The 16,913-nt window shown below is 46.9% G+C and overlaps 1 protein-coding gene across 1 annotated transcript in view; it reads right to left on the reverse strand.

The window, feature by feature from the left end:
• Window positions 1–16,913, reverse strand: part of PLA2G4F (phospholipase A2 group IVF) — a 403,704-nt gene that overhangs the window by 161,603 nt on the left and 225,188 nt on the right. Inside the window, exon 6 of the mRNA XM_069638816.1 lies at window positions 2,406–2,448. Coding sequence (XP_069494917.1) covers window positions 2,406–2,448 — 43 coding nt within the window. The remainder of the gene's footprint in view (window positions 1–2,405; window positions 2,449–16,913) is intronic.

The raw sequence follows: 16,913 nt of genomic DNA on the forward strand, positions 1-16,913 counted from the left end.
GGCCCCGTCGGTATCCTCGACGATGTTGTCGTCGTCGTCACCTGCGTCGGGGTCCATTCCGACGGGCTGGCCTTCTTCCACGCCTAGGCCGTGGCTTAAGACCTCGATCAGCTCCTCTTCTGAGGTTGAGGCCGAATCTATGACGACGCCCTGCCCCCCCTTCTTCTTCCCCACGGAGGGTTTCACGGGGGTCCTATCGATGGGCACAAAAGAAGACTCCCTCCGAGGAGGCAGGGAGATTCTGGGCCCCGAGGTCGCCACCACTGGCGCAGCCTCCACAGGCTGAGCCAGGGCCGCCGCGACCGTTTCGATAGAGGGCTTGGTCGGATGGATCAAGGCCTTCACCACCTTAGGTGCGCTCACCGCCTTATCCTTGAGGGAGGGGGCACTGCCACGCTCCTCCTCTGTCTTAGAGCTCGACCGGGGCCTCTCCAGGAGTTTCGCCGGGTGCTCGGCCTTCCTCTTACCCGACCCAGAGCGTTGGCTCGTGGTTGATGGTGCCGGGGAGGGTGCGCCCTGCCTGGCGCCCGTAGAGCCCGACCGTTCGGCGCTCCCGGTGCCAGCGGACTCGCGGTGCTTAGCCTTATGTTGGGCCCCCGTCGCCGGGGCGCCCTCAAAGGTCTTAGAAGACCGCTCGGATTTCTTCTTCTTCTCGCCAGACGGGCTCTTACCCTCCAGCCAGTTGGCGAGACGTTGATGGCGGTCCTTCATGGTCCGTTCCGACATGTTGCCGCAAAACGCACAGTCCTTCTCCACGTGCGTCTTGTCCTCATGAAGGCAGTAAAGGCAGAAAGAGTGTTCGTCCTCCTTAAAGACGTTCTGCAGCTGGCATCCAGGGCAGACCCTGAACAGCTTTCCGGGCGTCGAGCTTCCCTTCTCCTGGGCCATCTCCGAGACCGGGCCTGAGAAGCTTCTGGAGTCCTCCGAAGTGTAGCTCGACGAAATCTTCACCCTTGAGGGGCGCAGACGAATCCGACACGGGTCCCCGTTGATCGGATGTAGGATCGGTGGAGCTTGAGGCTCTTTTGACCGAAAGAATCGAAGTTTTTGTGAAAAAAGCGCGAAAAATAGCACTAACGCTCGAGAGCAATAGCACGAGGATCCCAACACATGAACGTGCGGTAAAAATCTGAAGATGGCTGCCAGAGGCGGTGCTTAGGTAGAGGGCAGTCATTGGCTGTGGTCAGTATGACGCAGAGACCAGTGATTGGTTATTACTACGAAAGACAGATCAGAAACGAAACTGATACTGGTTTTTTCTTTACCGAGGATTCCCAGCCTGACGACGGGGAATATTCATGAGCATGTGAATCCATGCCAGACCCCATGCTGGAGAAAGGCAGAGTACCTCTGAGCTATGAGAAAGCTGCAGCAAAACTTAATGAAATCTACCTTGAAATTCAAGCATGGATGGCCACCCATAGCCTCTGCTTCAATGACGACAAGACGGAACTACTTAAAGTAGGTTCCCAGGCACGCCTTAACAAATTGGACCCCAGGTACCAATCATTCACCACTTAAGGCAACATCATCAAAGTATCAAAAGAAGTCAAAACGCTGGGCGTGTATCTCGACTTGACATTATCACTCAAAAAACAAATAAACGCCACTATCTCATCCACGGCCTACACTAAAACTCATTAATGCCTGTAAGCCATTCCTCTCAACCACCAGTTACCTCACACTATCTACAGCATTGATACTATCTAGACTAGACTACTGCAACACTCTTTTCTTAGGCTCCTCGAATCACAATTTGAACAGACTTCAGGTCTTACAGAATAATGCCCTTGGATGTGCCCTTAACCTTCCTCGCAATGGCCACGTCTCTACCATCAGTAAGAAAGTCCACTGGCTCCCCATCCGAGATAGAATCAAACTAAGATCGCTCGTCGTTGCACACAAATGCCTCTCACTGCAGCCCCACACTACCTAACTGACAAATTCTCCAGACACAGTTCTTCCAGACCCACTAGAACACCCTACATGCATCAATTGAACATTCCCAAATTCAATCTGAAAACAGCAGGTGGATCTAGTTTCCCTGTGCTAGCAGAGAAATGTTGTAACGCACTCCCCTTGATAATCAGGTCCGAAGAATCATTTTGGGAATTCAGAGCTAAGGTGAAAAAATGGCTCACATTGCAGTACGAATTCAAGTCCTATATACATGTAATGTATTTTGTACTGCACTCTGTAACTGTACCGCAGACGACATTGTAACCTGGTCCTTTTGCTACCTACCGTATTTCGCATATGTAACCTCTCTAACTTTTGTTGTTCATCATGTCTATGCGCCCAGTTACCCAAGTGTTTGGCTGCGCTATACAAATAAACAAACTAAACTATTTTAAATCTTTTCATCAGGTTATAAAATCATTATAAAACAAAATCGTCTCACTTACCACCAGGACTCCATTGGTGATGACCTCTGTAGGAGGTTCATTGCTGTCAAAACAAAACAGAGAGATGTGACTTGTAAGGATACACATTTAAAAGTCAAAAGCAGTGTGCGGATGTCTTTTTTTAATTATCACTCGGGGCAGGCACCACAGCCAATCAGATTGCTTAGAATGTAGGCTGAACATCACAGTATAAGCCTGCGTTTCGGGTAATCACACAGCTGCTTGCACCAGCCCCACCATCTTCCCTCTCTCTCTCTCTCCGACGTCCATGCTTTTCTACACTTCCCCTGCCCATTCTGCCCCCCCACCCACTTACCTGCCAAGGTTGTGACACCTTCTCTGAAGTCCACCGGGCCGCCATACAAATAGCAACGTTGTGTGGGTGTTGCATGAGTGTTTCTTTGAGACAATTGGACCAGGAGATTACTATAACCTGTTGTTTCAAAGAAATATGGTATGCAGTGTTTTGAGCACTGAAAACAAAAATCGTTGGGTAAAAGATGTTTTTTTCAGCCACTATCCAAAACTTTCCCCAAATGTTATGTTATGTTGATTTATACTGTGCACTTCTACCACCCAGGGGCAGTCTCCAGGTGCTTCAATACATAAAAAAAAGAGGTGAGCGTGCCCCTCTGCAAGAAAGAACACAGCATGATAACCTGTTCTGTGGGAATGTACCCACTCAGAGTCTGCAGCCACGTGCTTTTGCATATCAGTCTTTGTCCCACCCACTTGAGCAGTCCAGTCCAGCACCAAAATGCTATAGCAATCCTCTTTTGAACAAGAGTACCAACAGCAACCCCCGACATGTGTTTCGGCCTAATCGGGCCTCATCAGTGAGGTGGAGCTGTGCCTTTCTGAGCACAGCAAGCAAGTGGTCCACATCTAGATAACCAGAGGGGCTAATAGCCTTAATCAGGCGTTCTGAGAGCCCTACCAAAACAAGATGAATTACTTTTGGCGACAGAAAACACATGAAACAAAAACACACATATTTCTACCAAGTAAATGGTGTAAAGTTTGTCTTCCAGAATAAGAAAAAACAAAAATGCATAACCCTAGCTGTGTGTGTGTGTGTCTTTTAAAAAGGCAAAGAAAGCATTCTGAAACCCCCATATCCCCATTGGTTGGCATTGAAGACAACAGAGTGCAATAAGAGTACATGTTATAGTTTAAGCAGCAGTGATGTCGAAATGGAAGGAAGCTGGTCCTGTTTAGCAGTATCCTATACTGGGACGCATGGATGAATGATGTCCCCTCATTCAAATTCCCCAGAAACCCACCTATACGATTACCAAGACATTTCTCAGTCACTTTCTCACTCAGATAATGCTGGAGAAGGGAGGTGGAGAACAAGAGAACAAGGAATTGAGAATGCAGGGAGAAGAGCACCGAGCAGGGAAGAAGACGAGACCGAGCGATTTGATGGTAGGGCAAGGGACGCTGCCAGTATGCCAGAGAGCCTGCATAGGGGCATTAGAGACTTCCACAGATGCCTGGAAGCAAGAACCAATGCTATGTGGAGGCCTTTCATAGGCATTTCCTGGAGTTCAAGCCCAATAAGGGTCCTGAACAATAACACAAGGGCAAAGCGGTGGTTCTGTAACCTAGGTATACAGTGGAAAAGGCCTCATTATAAGTTTGCCGGTCCAGTAACAATGGTACCGGTAAGCTTGCCGGTACCGGCCAGTACTGTTGTCACCGAACCGGCAAACTACAAGCAGACCTCGATGGATGCACCGGCACCATTCACGAATGGTGCTGGTGCATCCGACCTCCCCGTTCCCATTCAGTCCAATGGCACTCAAATGGGAATGGGGAGTAATATTTTCCAGCGCCTGGGCATGTGCAATTAGTCCGCTGGAGCTGTAATACCCCGGTAATTGCCCACTCCCGGGCGCCGGAAAAAAAATTATTCCGGCAGAAGCCGTGCCGGTTTTACCGGCACAGCTACCGCCAGTCTCATAATGAGGCCCATTATGGGCCTCATTACGAGTGCCTGTGTGGAAATAAAATGCCGGTAATTCTGTTTACCGGCATTTTTCTGCACTGGCACACTCCAACTTTGCCGGTGTGGTTGCCGGAATTATGGGCAGCTCTAAGTTAACAGTGTTTTCATCATCAGACAAGTAAAAAAATGCCACAAAATAAGCCGTATTACCGGCACTGGTAATACCGGCAATTCCTCCCATGGAGTCCTATAGGACTCCATGCAATGGGGAATTCACGTACTTACTGCCACTTGTAATCTGCCGGAAACTCCGGCAAACCAAGTGGCGGTAACAGTATTACCATTTGGTGGTATCCCGCTGGATATACCAGCGGGATATCACCAAACCTGTAATAAGTCCCTATATCTCTTAAGAGCACAGGCAGAGAGAGAGGAGAGAGATGAGGAATCCCTGGTGCACGTAAAGGACCTGATATCCCTTAGATATAGTGAGAAAGGCACGATATCGAGTATAGTGAACCAGGGCACTATACCTTTAGATTAGTCAGAAGTGGCCCAGGCACTATCCTCCTTGTGTGGATTACAAATAGTGATCAGGGGACTATAGTGCGATGAAGAGGACTTGTGGCAAAGACGTGGCCGGGCACTACATCCCTGTGAGCGTAATTATCACCTAAGAAGCATCTGGGCGCTAGATACCCAATACTGTATTGTGTTTTAAAGAGCATGTGGGAGACCAGTGTTCCAACGACATAATGCGAGCACCACCAGGGCTAGTGCCAAGGACAGCCTGAATGCTCTTTACCTAGCGCCAGACCCATGGCTAGTATCCGGGACAGCTTAAATGATATTTACCCAGCAGCATCACCATATTTGGTGTCCAGGATAGTGTGGATGCTTACCTAGCAACACTGCCAGGTTTGTTTTCTTGGAAAGTCCAAATATGGTTCACCTAGCACCCCCAGGTCTGATATCAGCAACAGTGTGAAATATGTTTACTTAGCAGCACCCCCGGTGCTGGAATCCAGGATATTCTAAGCGTTGGTTACCTAACACCCAATGGACTGGTATCCAGAAGGCCTAAGTGCTGTTCATTCAGAGACAGCCCCAATGTTGTTTACCTATCACCACCCCCAGGGCTGGTATCCAGGATATTCTAAGCCTTGTTTACCTAACACCCAATGGACTGGTATCACAGAAGGCCTGAGTGCTGTTCATTCAGAGACAGCCCCAATGTGGTTTACCTATCACCACCCCCAGGACTGGGATCCAAGAACCGTCTCAATTACATTATTCTAGCACCACCGTCTAGGCTAGAATCAGGAACCGTCCAAATTCTGTTTACCTAGCACCCCGTGGGCTGGCATCTCTGACAGTTTGAATAAGTTCACCTATCAAAACCACCAGGGCTGTTATCAGAGACAGACCAAGTGCTGTTTTTCCAAGAATCCCCAAGGATGGTATCTGGGGATAATCTGAATGCTATTTACCTGGCCTCACCACCAGGGTTGGTGCCCAGGACCGTTTGTATGTTGTTTACCTAGCACCCAAGACCTGGTATCAGGGAGATTCCTAATGATGTTTACTTGAGGCAATCAAGGGCAAAGCTGGAGCCAAGAAGGGCCTGCATATCACAATAAGGTCGAACAGACAAAGGGGAGAAACAGTACTGAAGAGGCAAGGGTAAAGTTGAAGACCACTTTAGGGCCTGTATGTCAAGAGAAGGCAGGAAATATGCAGACAGGCTGAGCCAGCAACAAGCAGTTATGGTCAAAGCTGGAGTCCATGAAGGACCTATGTGTCATTAGAATGTGGGGCATATACAGACAAACTGGAGAAACAGTATTGAAGAGGCAAGAGTAAATCTGAGCATAAGTAGGCCCTATATGTGAAGGGAAAGAAGAAAATAAGCAGCCAGGATGTGCCACCAAAAGACAGGCAAGGGCAAGGCTGGAGTCCATGAAGGGCCAGTCTGTCAAAAGAAGGCAAAAAGTGACCAACCACGCTGAAGGAGCCAACATGTTGTAACGCTCACCTGACTCCCACGGAGGCGCTGGCCTGGTTCGCGCTGCTGTGACCGCTTCTAAGGTGATGCGCAGGGTTCGGAAGACGGACTGGACCGGGCCCCCAAATCTGGCTTGTCTGGCTCGCAGAAGTATCCTTCTGTAGGCGAAAATAGGGGATTGACTGTCTGTGGGGTAATGCAATCAGCCTCCCACTTTACCCTCTCACCCTCCTCGAAACCCTTCTGTGATTCCTCGTAGCGTCTCACCTTAGGGTCTGGAAGGACGAGCTCTCCATCCTGCTTCTGATGCAGGGGCGCGTTGGTATCCAGTTACTTCACTGGATTTTCGGATTGGTGAGAACCAAACTTGCTTGAGGTTCCCCTTGTGTCCATGCATTAATGTACTAATGCTAGTGTCTTTTTCCCCATAGGGGCCGGGGTACGGAATGCCGGGGAACAGGCACCGACCCGAGATGAGAGGTAAAATCCTTGTGGAAATCAGGTAAGTCTTTAATGAGCGTTTTTTGGTAATGTCTTTTCATTTGCTCATTAACGCTGATGTCTCTTTTTCCCCTTAGGGGCCGGGGTCCGGAAATGCCAGGATGCGGCGCGGACCCGAAATGAAGAGGGAATGAATCAACAGGTAAGTCTTAACATGGAGATTTAGCTTTCCTTATTCCCTTCTCTCTCTCACCTTTTGTTCTGGTCTTTTTCTCCCTAGGCGCTGGGGCGTGACTGCGAATCTGGATGATCGCTGCTGAACATGGAGGCGCCCTGTAAAGGTGAGTGGAATACGGCGCTGCAGCGATCGACGCGATGAGCTTTTAAATAAAAGTCTTCCTTTTCAGGATTGTCGGCGAGATGTCTCCGGGATGCGGATTTAGCAGGTAAGGACTTTTCCTTCTTCTGTTCTCTTCTTCTCTTCCTTTGCAGGTGATCCAGGATGCTGGCAGGCGTGGCAGAAGTCAGGATGCAGGAGCAGACACAGTGAGCATCCAGCTGCTAGATGCAGAACAACGCGAAGCACGTGTGGCTGTTCGGGTGGGGTTTAAATAGCCTTGGAAGAAGTTCCAGGTATGTACCTTTCCTCCAATCAGGTATGTATCCTTCCACGACCACGCCCGGATGGTAAATTAGTCCCACAGGTAAAGTAGTTCCTTTCAGGCCTCAAGGAGGCCGGGATCCTGCAGCATGGTCTGCATCAGGTAAGTGCACCCAAGCACTTCCATAATGAGCCTGGCGCCTATGGCGCCAGGTCTGATGTCTTTTATGAGCCTGGCGCCATGGGCGCCAGGACACTGTCCAAAGGGCCCCTATATGGGGTTGCTGGGTCCTTCCTTGGGGACTGGATGTCCGCTTTCGGGGACGCAGGGCTTGAACCGGCTCCCCGGGAGCGGGCATCATGACACATGTTCAAAACAAATGTTATTTTGTAGCTTTTGGAACTCTGCGCACAACTATGAAAACACCGTTTTAACACTGATCCTAGACAGCATACCCAATTGTGTAAAAGTGGACATTTTTGTGAATGAATCCGTCAAGCCCACATTCCCTCTGAAAAAGTCGCTCTATCCCGTTCTCCCCTTTTGCGATGCAAATAGCTGTAGATGGGTGCAGTGGTTACTTCCTGCCTCCAAGAAACTATATGGGCACAGTTGACCATGTGCATATGAAAAGCCAGGCCAGCACCTCCTTATACCTTGAAGGACAACCCTAAAATTAGATTAATACTCCATGCTCATTCTTTAGCTCCTGCACAAAGCTTTCCATGGAGCTTTGGCACAGATCAGTATCACATGATGGTCTAAAGACACTGTAAATGCAGCAACAGGGTGTTGTTGAACAGCCCATTCTTATCCACCCACCTTAAGCCTCCTCCTTTCAACGACAGTATGCTTCTCTTCATATTCCTGCAGCCGTAGCACCCATATAAGGCCGAGCAACAGGTTTCATGGGGCATTCTGAGAATTTCAAACTCCACCTTTCATCTTTCCTGCTCCCCATTTCATTGTAGGGAAACTGCAGCAGGGCAATTTAGAAAGACATTTCATCCAGAGACTATTGAAGAAATCACCAACCCAAGAGAATAATGATCTTCTCTTGGATGTTTATCTTAGTAGTAGGGTCAGGTAGAGTTAGGTTTGTACCGAGGACATTTTCTATTTTAGGACTTCCTGACGACTGACACGCACCCTTAGTTCTTTTAGATAGCTAGGGTGAACCCTTGAGTGATAAAGAAAGTTAGGCCTTATATTTATCATTTCATTAAAAATCACTAAACATGCACTTAAAGTGTCTGACTCCTTCTTCTGACCTGTCATAGTGGGCACAACAAGCGGTGACCATAAACTCACAAGTCCTCTCATGGCCTAGGGCTCCTCTGGGTCTGCCCAGAGTGCAGCACAAATGTGCGCTAAAAGTATTCCAACACCCTTCGTCCCCCTGGTCTTCACAAGGACTCTTCCCCTTAGTTCTCAATATTGTGTATAAAGGGGTTCCTGCGTCCTTCTCTGGGTTGCTCCACAGTGGGCCCTAGTTTCAAGTTTAAGGGGTTCCTGCACCCTTTTCTTGTCTTCTCAGGGGTCTCTTGCCCTTGTTTCTCAGTCTTACTGAGACAGATGTTTTGCCTCCCTTCATTTTCACAGAGAGGGGTATTAAGAGGGCCTTTGTCACCACCCTCTCTTATGTTGCAAACCTCCTTCACTCCTCCTCCATGCCTAATCTGGACCTGATCCTCTTCAACGCCACGCCATATGCATGTTCCACTTGCCACCGTCGTCTTGATCCATTCAGATCTCGGTCTCTCCCCAACTTCAGCCTAGGACCAAAGGGTGCCCTCTCACAGCTTGTTGATTATGCTAGCTGTGGTCTTGCTAAGGAGCTCTGTCTGCTGGTGGTAACTCTACAACCTCCTCCTGGGGTCTCAGCCCATCCTCCTCCTTCTGATGTCTATGAGCAATCACCTCCTAATTTACTCAGGACAACTTCTCCTGATGTTGCCAACCAACAACCTCCTGGTGCTACAGGCAACCTCCTCCTTCATATGACTCAACTCAACCTTCTCCTTTTGTATCCAATCAACATCCTTCTCCAGTTGTCTCCCACAAACCACCTTGTGATGAATTGAGGGATTCAGTCACTTCCCTCAATGGGGGTAGCACCTTCCTGTGATGCTAGGGAGGTGAGCCTGCAATGCAACATTCCCCCTAGGGGTGGCCTTAAGCATGACCTCACAGGGAGAAACTCCCCTCTTGGGGATAAGGACTCCCTTTCCCATAAGGAACTCCCTTCTTATTATCTCCCAAAATCCAGAACCACTTTATTAACTGACAGGCAGCTAAACTCCTCAAACATGTATTATTGTAATACAATACCAGAAGAACCATCTCAGCCTTATACTGGGAAGAGTAAGAACATGAGAGCAATGCAGTGATTGTCTGTCAAGTACTGACACGAAGAAGCCAACAGGAGGCATAGTGAATATGAACCCAACACAAAGCAAGGACTGTCCTTGGAAGTTGGGGTACCCCAGCAGTGAGTCATAAAAAGAGGAGGGTCAAGAGAACAAGGAAGTGAGACCCGGGAGTTTCAAACCAGCAGGATCGAGAGGGCTGGGAAACCAAGGGAGACACTGCCTTGCCTGTCCAAAAGCAGCTATGGAGAAACAAGAACAGCAACATGATGTCCAACCAGCAGAGAGGAAGAAATCTGTAATAGTCCCTGCAGGGATGCTCGAGAAGGGCCATTGAAGAGACCTATCGTTGGCATGCTGAGTAGGCGATAAGCAAATAATGGACCCGAGGAGGTCTGTTCATGGGTGGAGAAAAGAACCAACAGACCAAAAAAAGAAGATGGTGGCGTGGACCAGAGCCGAAGGAAAAAGGCCTTTCATCGATGAAACCGCCAGAGAAAAGCAAAGGGTGTCACAAGAGCGACACAGGAGGAACCAGAGAATCATCCTAACCGACCACAAAGGAGAGAAAGAGAGAACGCCAACCTGGTGATGCAGAACCCCTTCAATACGGGTACAGGGGAGAGCGGGAGACACAGGGAGTGAGACATAAAGAGTGTAGATCACCCAGAGACCCTAAATCCTCGTCCCAGTGATTGATAAAAGTATATAAAGAGGGAAGATCACTCAGGGACCCTGCATCCTCGTCCCAGTGATTGGCAAAAGTATATAAAGAGTGGAAATCACTCAGGGGCCCTGAATCCCTGCCCCAGAAATTGGCAAAAGTAGGAGTACATGATACATTCTCCAATGAGTGGCAAGACTGTGAGAGCAGTAAGAGTAAGATAGAGACTTTGTCTACACATAAAAAGGAGAAAAGTGTTGGAGAAACAGGGGGAACAAATACAAAGGGCCTGGGAAGAAACATTGAAATAACTGAAGGAGCTGTTACAAGGAATAGCAAGAGACTATTTGAAGATATCATATTGAAGAGACTTGTGCTAAGAAGCATTCCCCAGGAGAAGGAAGTCTTTCTCTTGTTTTTTGTTATGTATTATGTTAGGGTCAGTTTAGGCTAGTTTTGACACAGGATGGACTATTAAGTTTGGACTTCACATCTGATGACAAGCACTCTAGCTTAGTTTTGTTAGTTAGGGCATCCCATAAACTAGGGTTAGAAAGGATTTTTCTTTATTATTTAAATAAAAGCAAGTTGAACATGACACCTGTAAGGAAGGCATGGTATCAACAGTAAGACAGACACAAGTGACCACAGTTCAAGGGTATCTATCGAACCTTCACAAGGGTGAGATAAACACCTATCTAAACCTAAATTTATGGATGGGAGCACGCTAAAACCATCAAATAATAATAATGCAGCCCTAGTGGATTATTGTGAACATAAAAAGGACCTATACTAAAAACAATTATGGTCAATCCTTAATACTCATTTATAAATAATGTGGGGTGATGTTTATGAAAAAGAAAGAAGTGTTCACAAAATGATAACTCCGGATGCTCACACCGTTGGCCTCCCTTCCCCACATTTTCAGCACGGGACAAGGCAGTTCACTTGAGCAAAGCACACACTCTGTCTAATGCGGCAACCGGATACAGTTCCATTTTCACAGTTCAAGACCTTCTGTGTTCAAGTCCCCTCAGCCAGGCTCAAATCCCTTTCAAAACAAAAGTTCCAAAACAAAATTTCAAAGTTAGATCCCCCTCAGTCAGGCTCAGATCCCTTTTCAAGTATATTCAGATAATTATTTCTCTTGTGACTCACGGTTCATCCCAGATCCCCCTCAGCTGGGCTCAGATCTTTCTCTTTCACTCAATTAGTCTCCCTCAGCTGGGTTCGGACCAATTGTGATGTACTTTAAACTATAGAAGACTTTCGAATGTGCACAGGGTTTAGCTTGACCCTTGCATGACCACTTCGATCTCAATATTCCTTTTCTCAGAAACAACATTAGTTAAATACAGAGACTTTTGAATGGGCACCCACGTGGCGCCGGACCACTCTGTGTATGGTATCTTTTCTTGGCCTCCAAAGTTCAATTATAATGTTCAATTACTCCTTTTGGTTTTCACTGATATCTGTATCGGTCTTTGCAAACGCCTTACACACTGTTCTCTTTGTACAATGTTGTTGCTTGCAACCTTGGTTCAAAACATAAGCTGGTCGGTATCAGGCTCTCCAACTAACCAGCTGTGCTGTCTTTTCTGATGCCGCTTTGCTGTAGGAGCCAAGGTCAGCCCCACAGCAGCAATCTCTCCTCCCTGCCGTGTTTATTGACACGGGAGAGCCCCGGGTACTCCCGCCACATTGTGCAAGTTTGATCAGCCTTAATTCCTGGACTTCGGTTTCTTAATTTCCAAGGCTCAAGAAAGTAACGTTCTTAAGAGGTCACAGGTACTTCCTTCCTTTCAACTCTCTCTGGTCTCGCCGTTCTTCGCCTTGTATTTTAAACTGCTATCTTGGAACTGCTGTTTCCTCTTGTGGTTTGCCTTGCTCTGAGTGTGCTTTCGTGCTCCGCCTTTTATCCGTGTGGGCAAGTGTGATGGAAGTCAGGTGTGTGTAATAATCTGTAATTGCCTGACCTTGCCTGCCCATGGTGTTGGGACATGTCAGGTATACAGCTCTGGTGTTAGTCTGTTGTCGGTCACGGTGAACTGTTCGTGAGAAAGAGTTTGTGTCAGAAAAGGTGGGGGGGTTGAATTCCTAGATATCATACCTGGTAGGATGGGGAAAAGGTGTTATTGGGAAGGGGATACCGTGTCTCACCGCACGGTGTCCCACTTCCACTCCCCGAGGGTCCCTCCTCTAGGTGGTCCTCCTGCACTGGTCCACCCCCAGGAACTAGATCCAAAAGCGATGGCTGTCAACTGGCCACCTAGATGACAGATACCTGGGGACTAGCGAGTGAGGCACCTTCACGTTTCTCACACACCTTATTGTCCAGCCCCTTCTTCTGACCTACCACATCCTCCACCTGATGACTGAAGCCCACCCCACCTGTCTCCAATCCATTATCTCCTTATCTCTTATCACCCCTCATGTCTCCAACTTCATCCTCCTTCTACTCTTCTTCCAAACTCACTGCTTGCTTGATACTCCCACCGCCAGCACCTGCTCAACACACCCCCGCTGCCTGACTGGAGCTGTGGGCATTTACAATTCTGTAACCCCACCCCTAAGGTTAGGTTTCCTGTGAAGGTCTGTGCCTGTGGATATAAATGATTGAGGTTGGTGATTGGTTCCTTTTAATTGCTTCACCTGGTTTTGGTTTGTGTTTTTGGGTCCAGACCAAACCTTTAAAAGGTTGGTCCACCATCTTCAATTTCAGTTTCCTCTGCTGTGCAGCTCTCGGCTTTTCATGGAATTCTTCAGATGAAAAGGGTTAGGGAGCAGGCAATCATGCTTCGTGTCTACTATATGACGGTGAGAAAATAGCATTTTTTTTTATTTTGCGCCATTTAGCCACTTCCATCTTTTTTCTTTGTGCTGCTGGGAAACGAGCGCAGCCTCGATTTGTGTTGGACTTGCTGAGAAAGTGCTGTAGAAAAATCGTCTGTGCCTAGGATATCTTGGGAGGATAGCTCAGGGGCAATGTGGTCGCCTTGGAAGCAAGACCGAGGTCCGATCCCCGGGTCCGTGCTTAGAAACCTCTGGGTATTAAGCACGTTATAAATAACCTATCATATCATGTCTGCAAGGACTCGGTGTGTGAGTGGTATACAGAAATGTGAAGCCCCTTTCGCAACTGAGCAGTTGTTACGGATGCTGAATGAGTTTAAATCCTTTGCTACGTTGTTTCCTTTGCACAGAGTGCTTTGCTCTTTTAAATGCACAATAAACCGCAGCAACATAACAAAGAAAACCAGACACTTTATTTTGTCCCATCCTGACATTGGTGACTTAGGCCAATCCAAACCTCATTTACACTTATCAAATCATCTCCCACTTGTAAATCCATCATGTTTGAACCTGACATGGGCTCTGTATATGGAAGCCCATGCAATTACAGTAAATCCCACAGTGATGTAGTCACAACAACAAGAAAAATGCTCCAGGATTTTGGGAACACTGTTGTTTCAGTTCCCCAGGCGTTTGGGATGATCCTGAGACCACCTTCACAAGATAGGCAGTCCCTCATAGGCTTCTTGTTAAGCTTTGCATTTCTATAAGCAAGGGCAGCTCCTTAGAGGCTAGTTGCCAACCTCTATTTCCATGTAATGGATTTCTAAGTTCTAAGATTCCCCATTGCACTCTCAGCTTCTTGGCTTTAACCACCCAATAGCAACAGTTGAAAGAGGCTTCTCTGGCCTCTTGGCTTTGTCAGGGTTTACAAGAACCTCCCGGAAGCTTCTCCTGCCTCTTGGCTATGCCACTATTGGCAAGCACTTCACAGAAGCTTATCCTGACTCTTGGCTCTGTGAGGGTTCACAAGCACCTCCCAGAGGCTCCCCCCGCCACTTGGCTATGCCAGTATTTACATCCACTACACCGAGGGTTCTCCTGACTCATGGACTTGTCCGGATTCACAAAAACACTTCAACGCCACAACATTGGAGATTGCAGTCTTTCACTTCAGCTCATGTTAGTGCCAGGAGTTCCTTCTTCTGCACACATAGCTTCCTCGAAGTTCTTTTTCCTGTGTGTCCCGATCGTTCCCTCTGCTATAGTCAAGGTCATCTTTTATAGTTTCCGTCCTTTCCCGCCTAAACCCTTCTTATGATTCTTGCTAGTTTGGGATTTTAGCCTCTTTGCCATGGTTCTCACCGGTTTGTACGCCGGCATTCAATCTTCACTGAGTCAACAAAAGCTGAAGATATAACGCATTTTCGTAAGCTGCTGAGTTCTGTTGGCAAACGTGGTCATACAGAGTATTCTAATAGCAAATATGTAAGTCACTCGAGAGTGCATGCACGGGAATAGCCATGATTGACGTCACTGGATGCCCCTTGTTCCTTCTTGTCATGGAATACCCGTGGGTTTAACCATCTATTCAATGATTTTGATGCCCCATTGGGAAATGTGTTCGCTATTTGTCTTCAAGAGACATGGCCGCTTGAAGCTCCAATGAGAGATGGTTTTAATCAGTCAATCCAGTTATCAAAAACGCACAAGGCCGTCCAAGTGCAGGCCTTATAACTATGGTTCGCCTGTCTCAATATTGGTCAACTCCGGAAGTTTCCAATCCGAACCCATTTGTACAAGGCGTAATCATGCACTCAACGTGCTACAGTGCAACAGCAAAAAAAAGGTCACTGCTGATTATTAACTGTTATTGGAATTCGGCAAGTATTAACACAAAGGAATTTGTCAACGCTATATGTACCTTAATGGATGATGCAACTTTAAAATACAGCAACCTAACAATCATATGCTGTGGTGATCTAAACTGTTCATGGTTTAAATATGACCCAAAAGACCAAATTTATAAGATGACCACCAAAGAAGATCTTGGAGAGAGGGCTCAAAGATGGTCGAATGCAATGAAAATACGCGACTGCGTAATGCTAAATGGGGCAGTAAGAGGTGATATGCCCGCACAACCAACTTGGCATAGAGAGTCTCTACACAGTATTATTGATTACATCTGGATTTCGAGACCTTTAGAAGCAAAGATTAATACATTGCATGTTCAAAACATGAATAATAGTGATCATAGGCTATTCAATCTCGAATGTCTGCTGCCTGCATCTAACTCTACACATCTTTATATAATCTACCAGTAGAAACAAACATGTGCGGAACCCGACTGCGACTCAGTGTGAATCAGATTGGCTGCTTAACTGACAGACTCTGGAGGCTGCCCCTTGGGGTCGACTATACCCCCCTTTTATCGGTTTATGTAGCAGACAAGAAAGATCAAAATAAACAACATAAAAGCCACAAACACCTGTTCTGCAAGCTTATGCATGAGAAAAAAAAAGAACCAAGAAGGGATTTGAGACAAATAAAAAAAATATATATATCGAAACACAAATCGCAAGATGAAGTAAAGGCAAGACGTGCATTGTACAGGAACTGGGCAATGTCTAATCGAATAATTCTTGAGCAAGATCGTGCTGAACTAATGATGAAGCTCATGATTACCAGAAATACACGCAATATATGGCAAATGTGGAATATGGGCCATACGAACAGTCTGAACTCGACACAGAATACCATCGCTGGTGATATCTGGTGTGAGCACTTTGCTAAAGTGTTCAACAGTGTGAACCTTGTAACAGAATCAAAATGCAAGAGTGAATTTGTGCCTTGGAACGTAGAAATGTCGCAAGTCGACATAATCCGCGCAATCAAGTTGCTAAAGAATTCACGTGCTGCCGGCCCTGACATAATTAGCAATGTGACGCTTAAAAAAAACATCCTGTCATGGGCTTCGTTCATTGAGTGCTTGTTCAAGGAAATCGCCAGATATAAAACACTCCCTGAGTCATGGCTAACAGCAATTGTGGTTTCCGATCCATAAGAAACCTATGTCGCTTCTGTCGAGGTCTGGTTGAAACTTTGAAAGATCTGATTCTTGACTGCCAAGAAACCTGTGATATACGTTCCAAGTACCTTGGTCAATTTGCACCTCTTGACGGAGATATGGTAGCTTGGTGGTGTCTAATCTCCAGTGGCAACAATGTGAAACACGTTTGTGCCATTGTAAACTACTCAAATGTGCTGCTGCAGCAACCTTATTAATCTGTGCTATTGAAGTTGATGTAATCCATATAGTATGGCCTGGTGGACTCTGCTCTTAAATATTGCCTAAATGCTGGTAGTTTGTTATTCAGTTTCTCAGTGAAACTGATGCATGATGATCAGTTGCTCGGATACTTGTGTTTGTGTCTGATCACATTATCTTGTTTTTTTTCTGGCTTCACTTGGTGCTCTGCTGGTTTGAAGCATGATTGGGTGGAGGAGCTTCTTACAATTTCGACATATGAAAGAGCTATTTACAAACTTTCTGATGACATTGACAAGTTTTGGGACATCTGGGGCTGCTTTCTTGACACCTATGGGTAAAACAGAACTTTGATCTGGGACAATATATACACATCCTTGTACACTACTGTGTGTATGTTATCTATAGGACGTGC

The sequence above is a fragment of the Ambystoma mexicanum genome, chromosome 14 (genome assembly GCF_040938575.1).
Source record: "Ambystoma mexicanum isolate Mex_15411 chromosome 14, UKY_AmexF1_1, whole genome shotgun sequence".
In the NCBI taxonomy this organism is placed as follows: Eukaryota; Metazoa; Chordata; class Amphibia; order Caudata; family Ambystomatidae; genus Ambystoma; species Ambystoma mexicanum.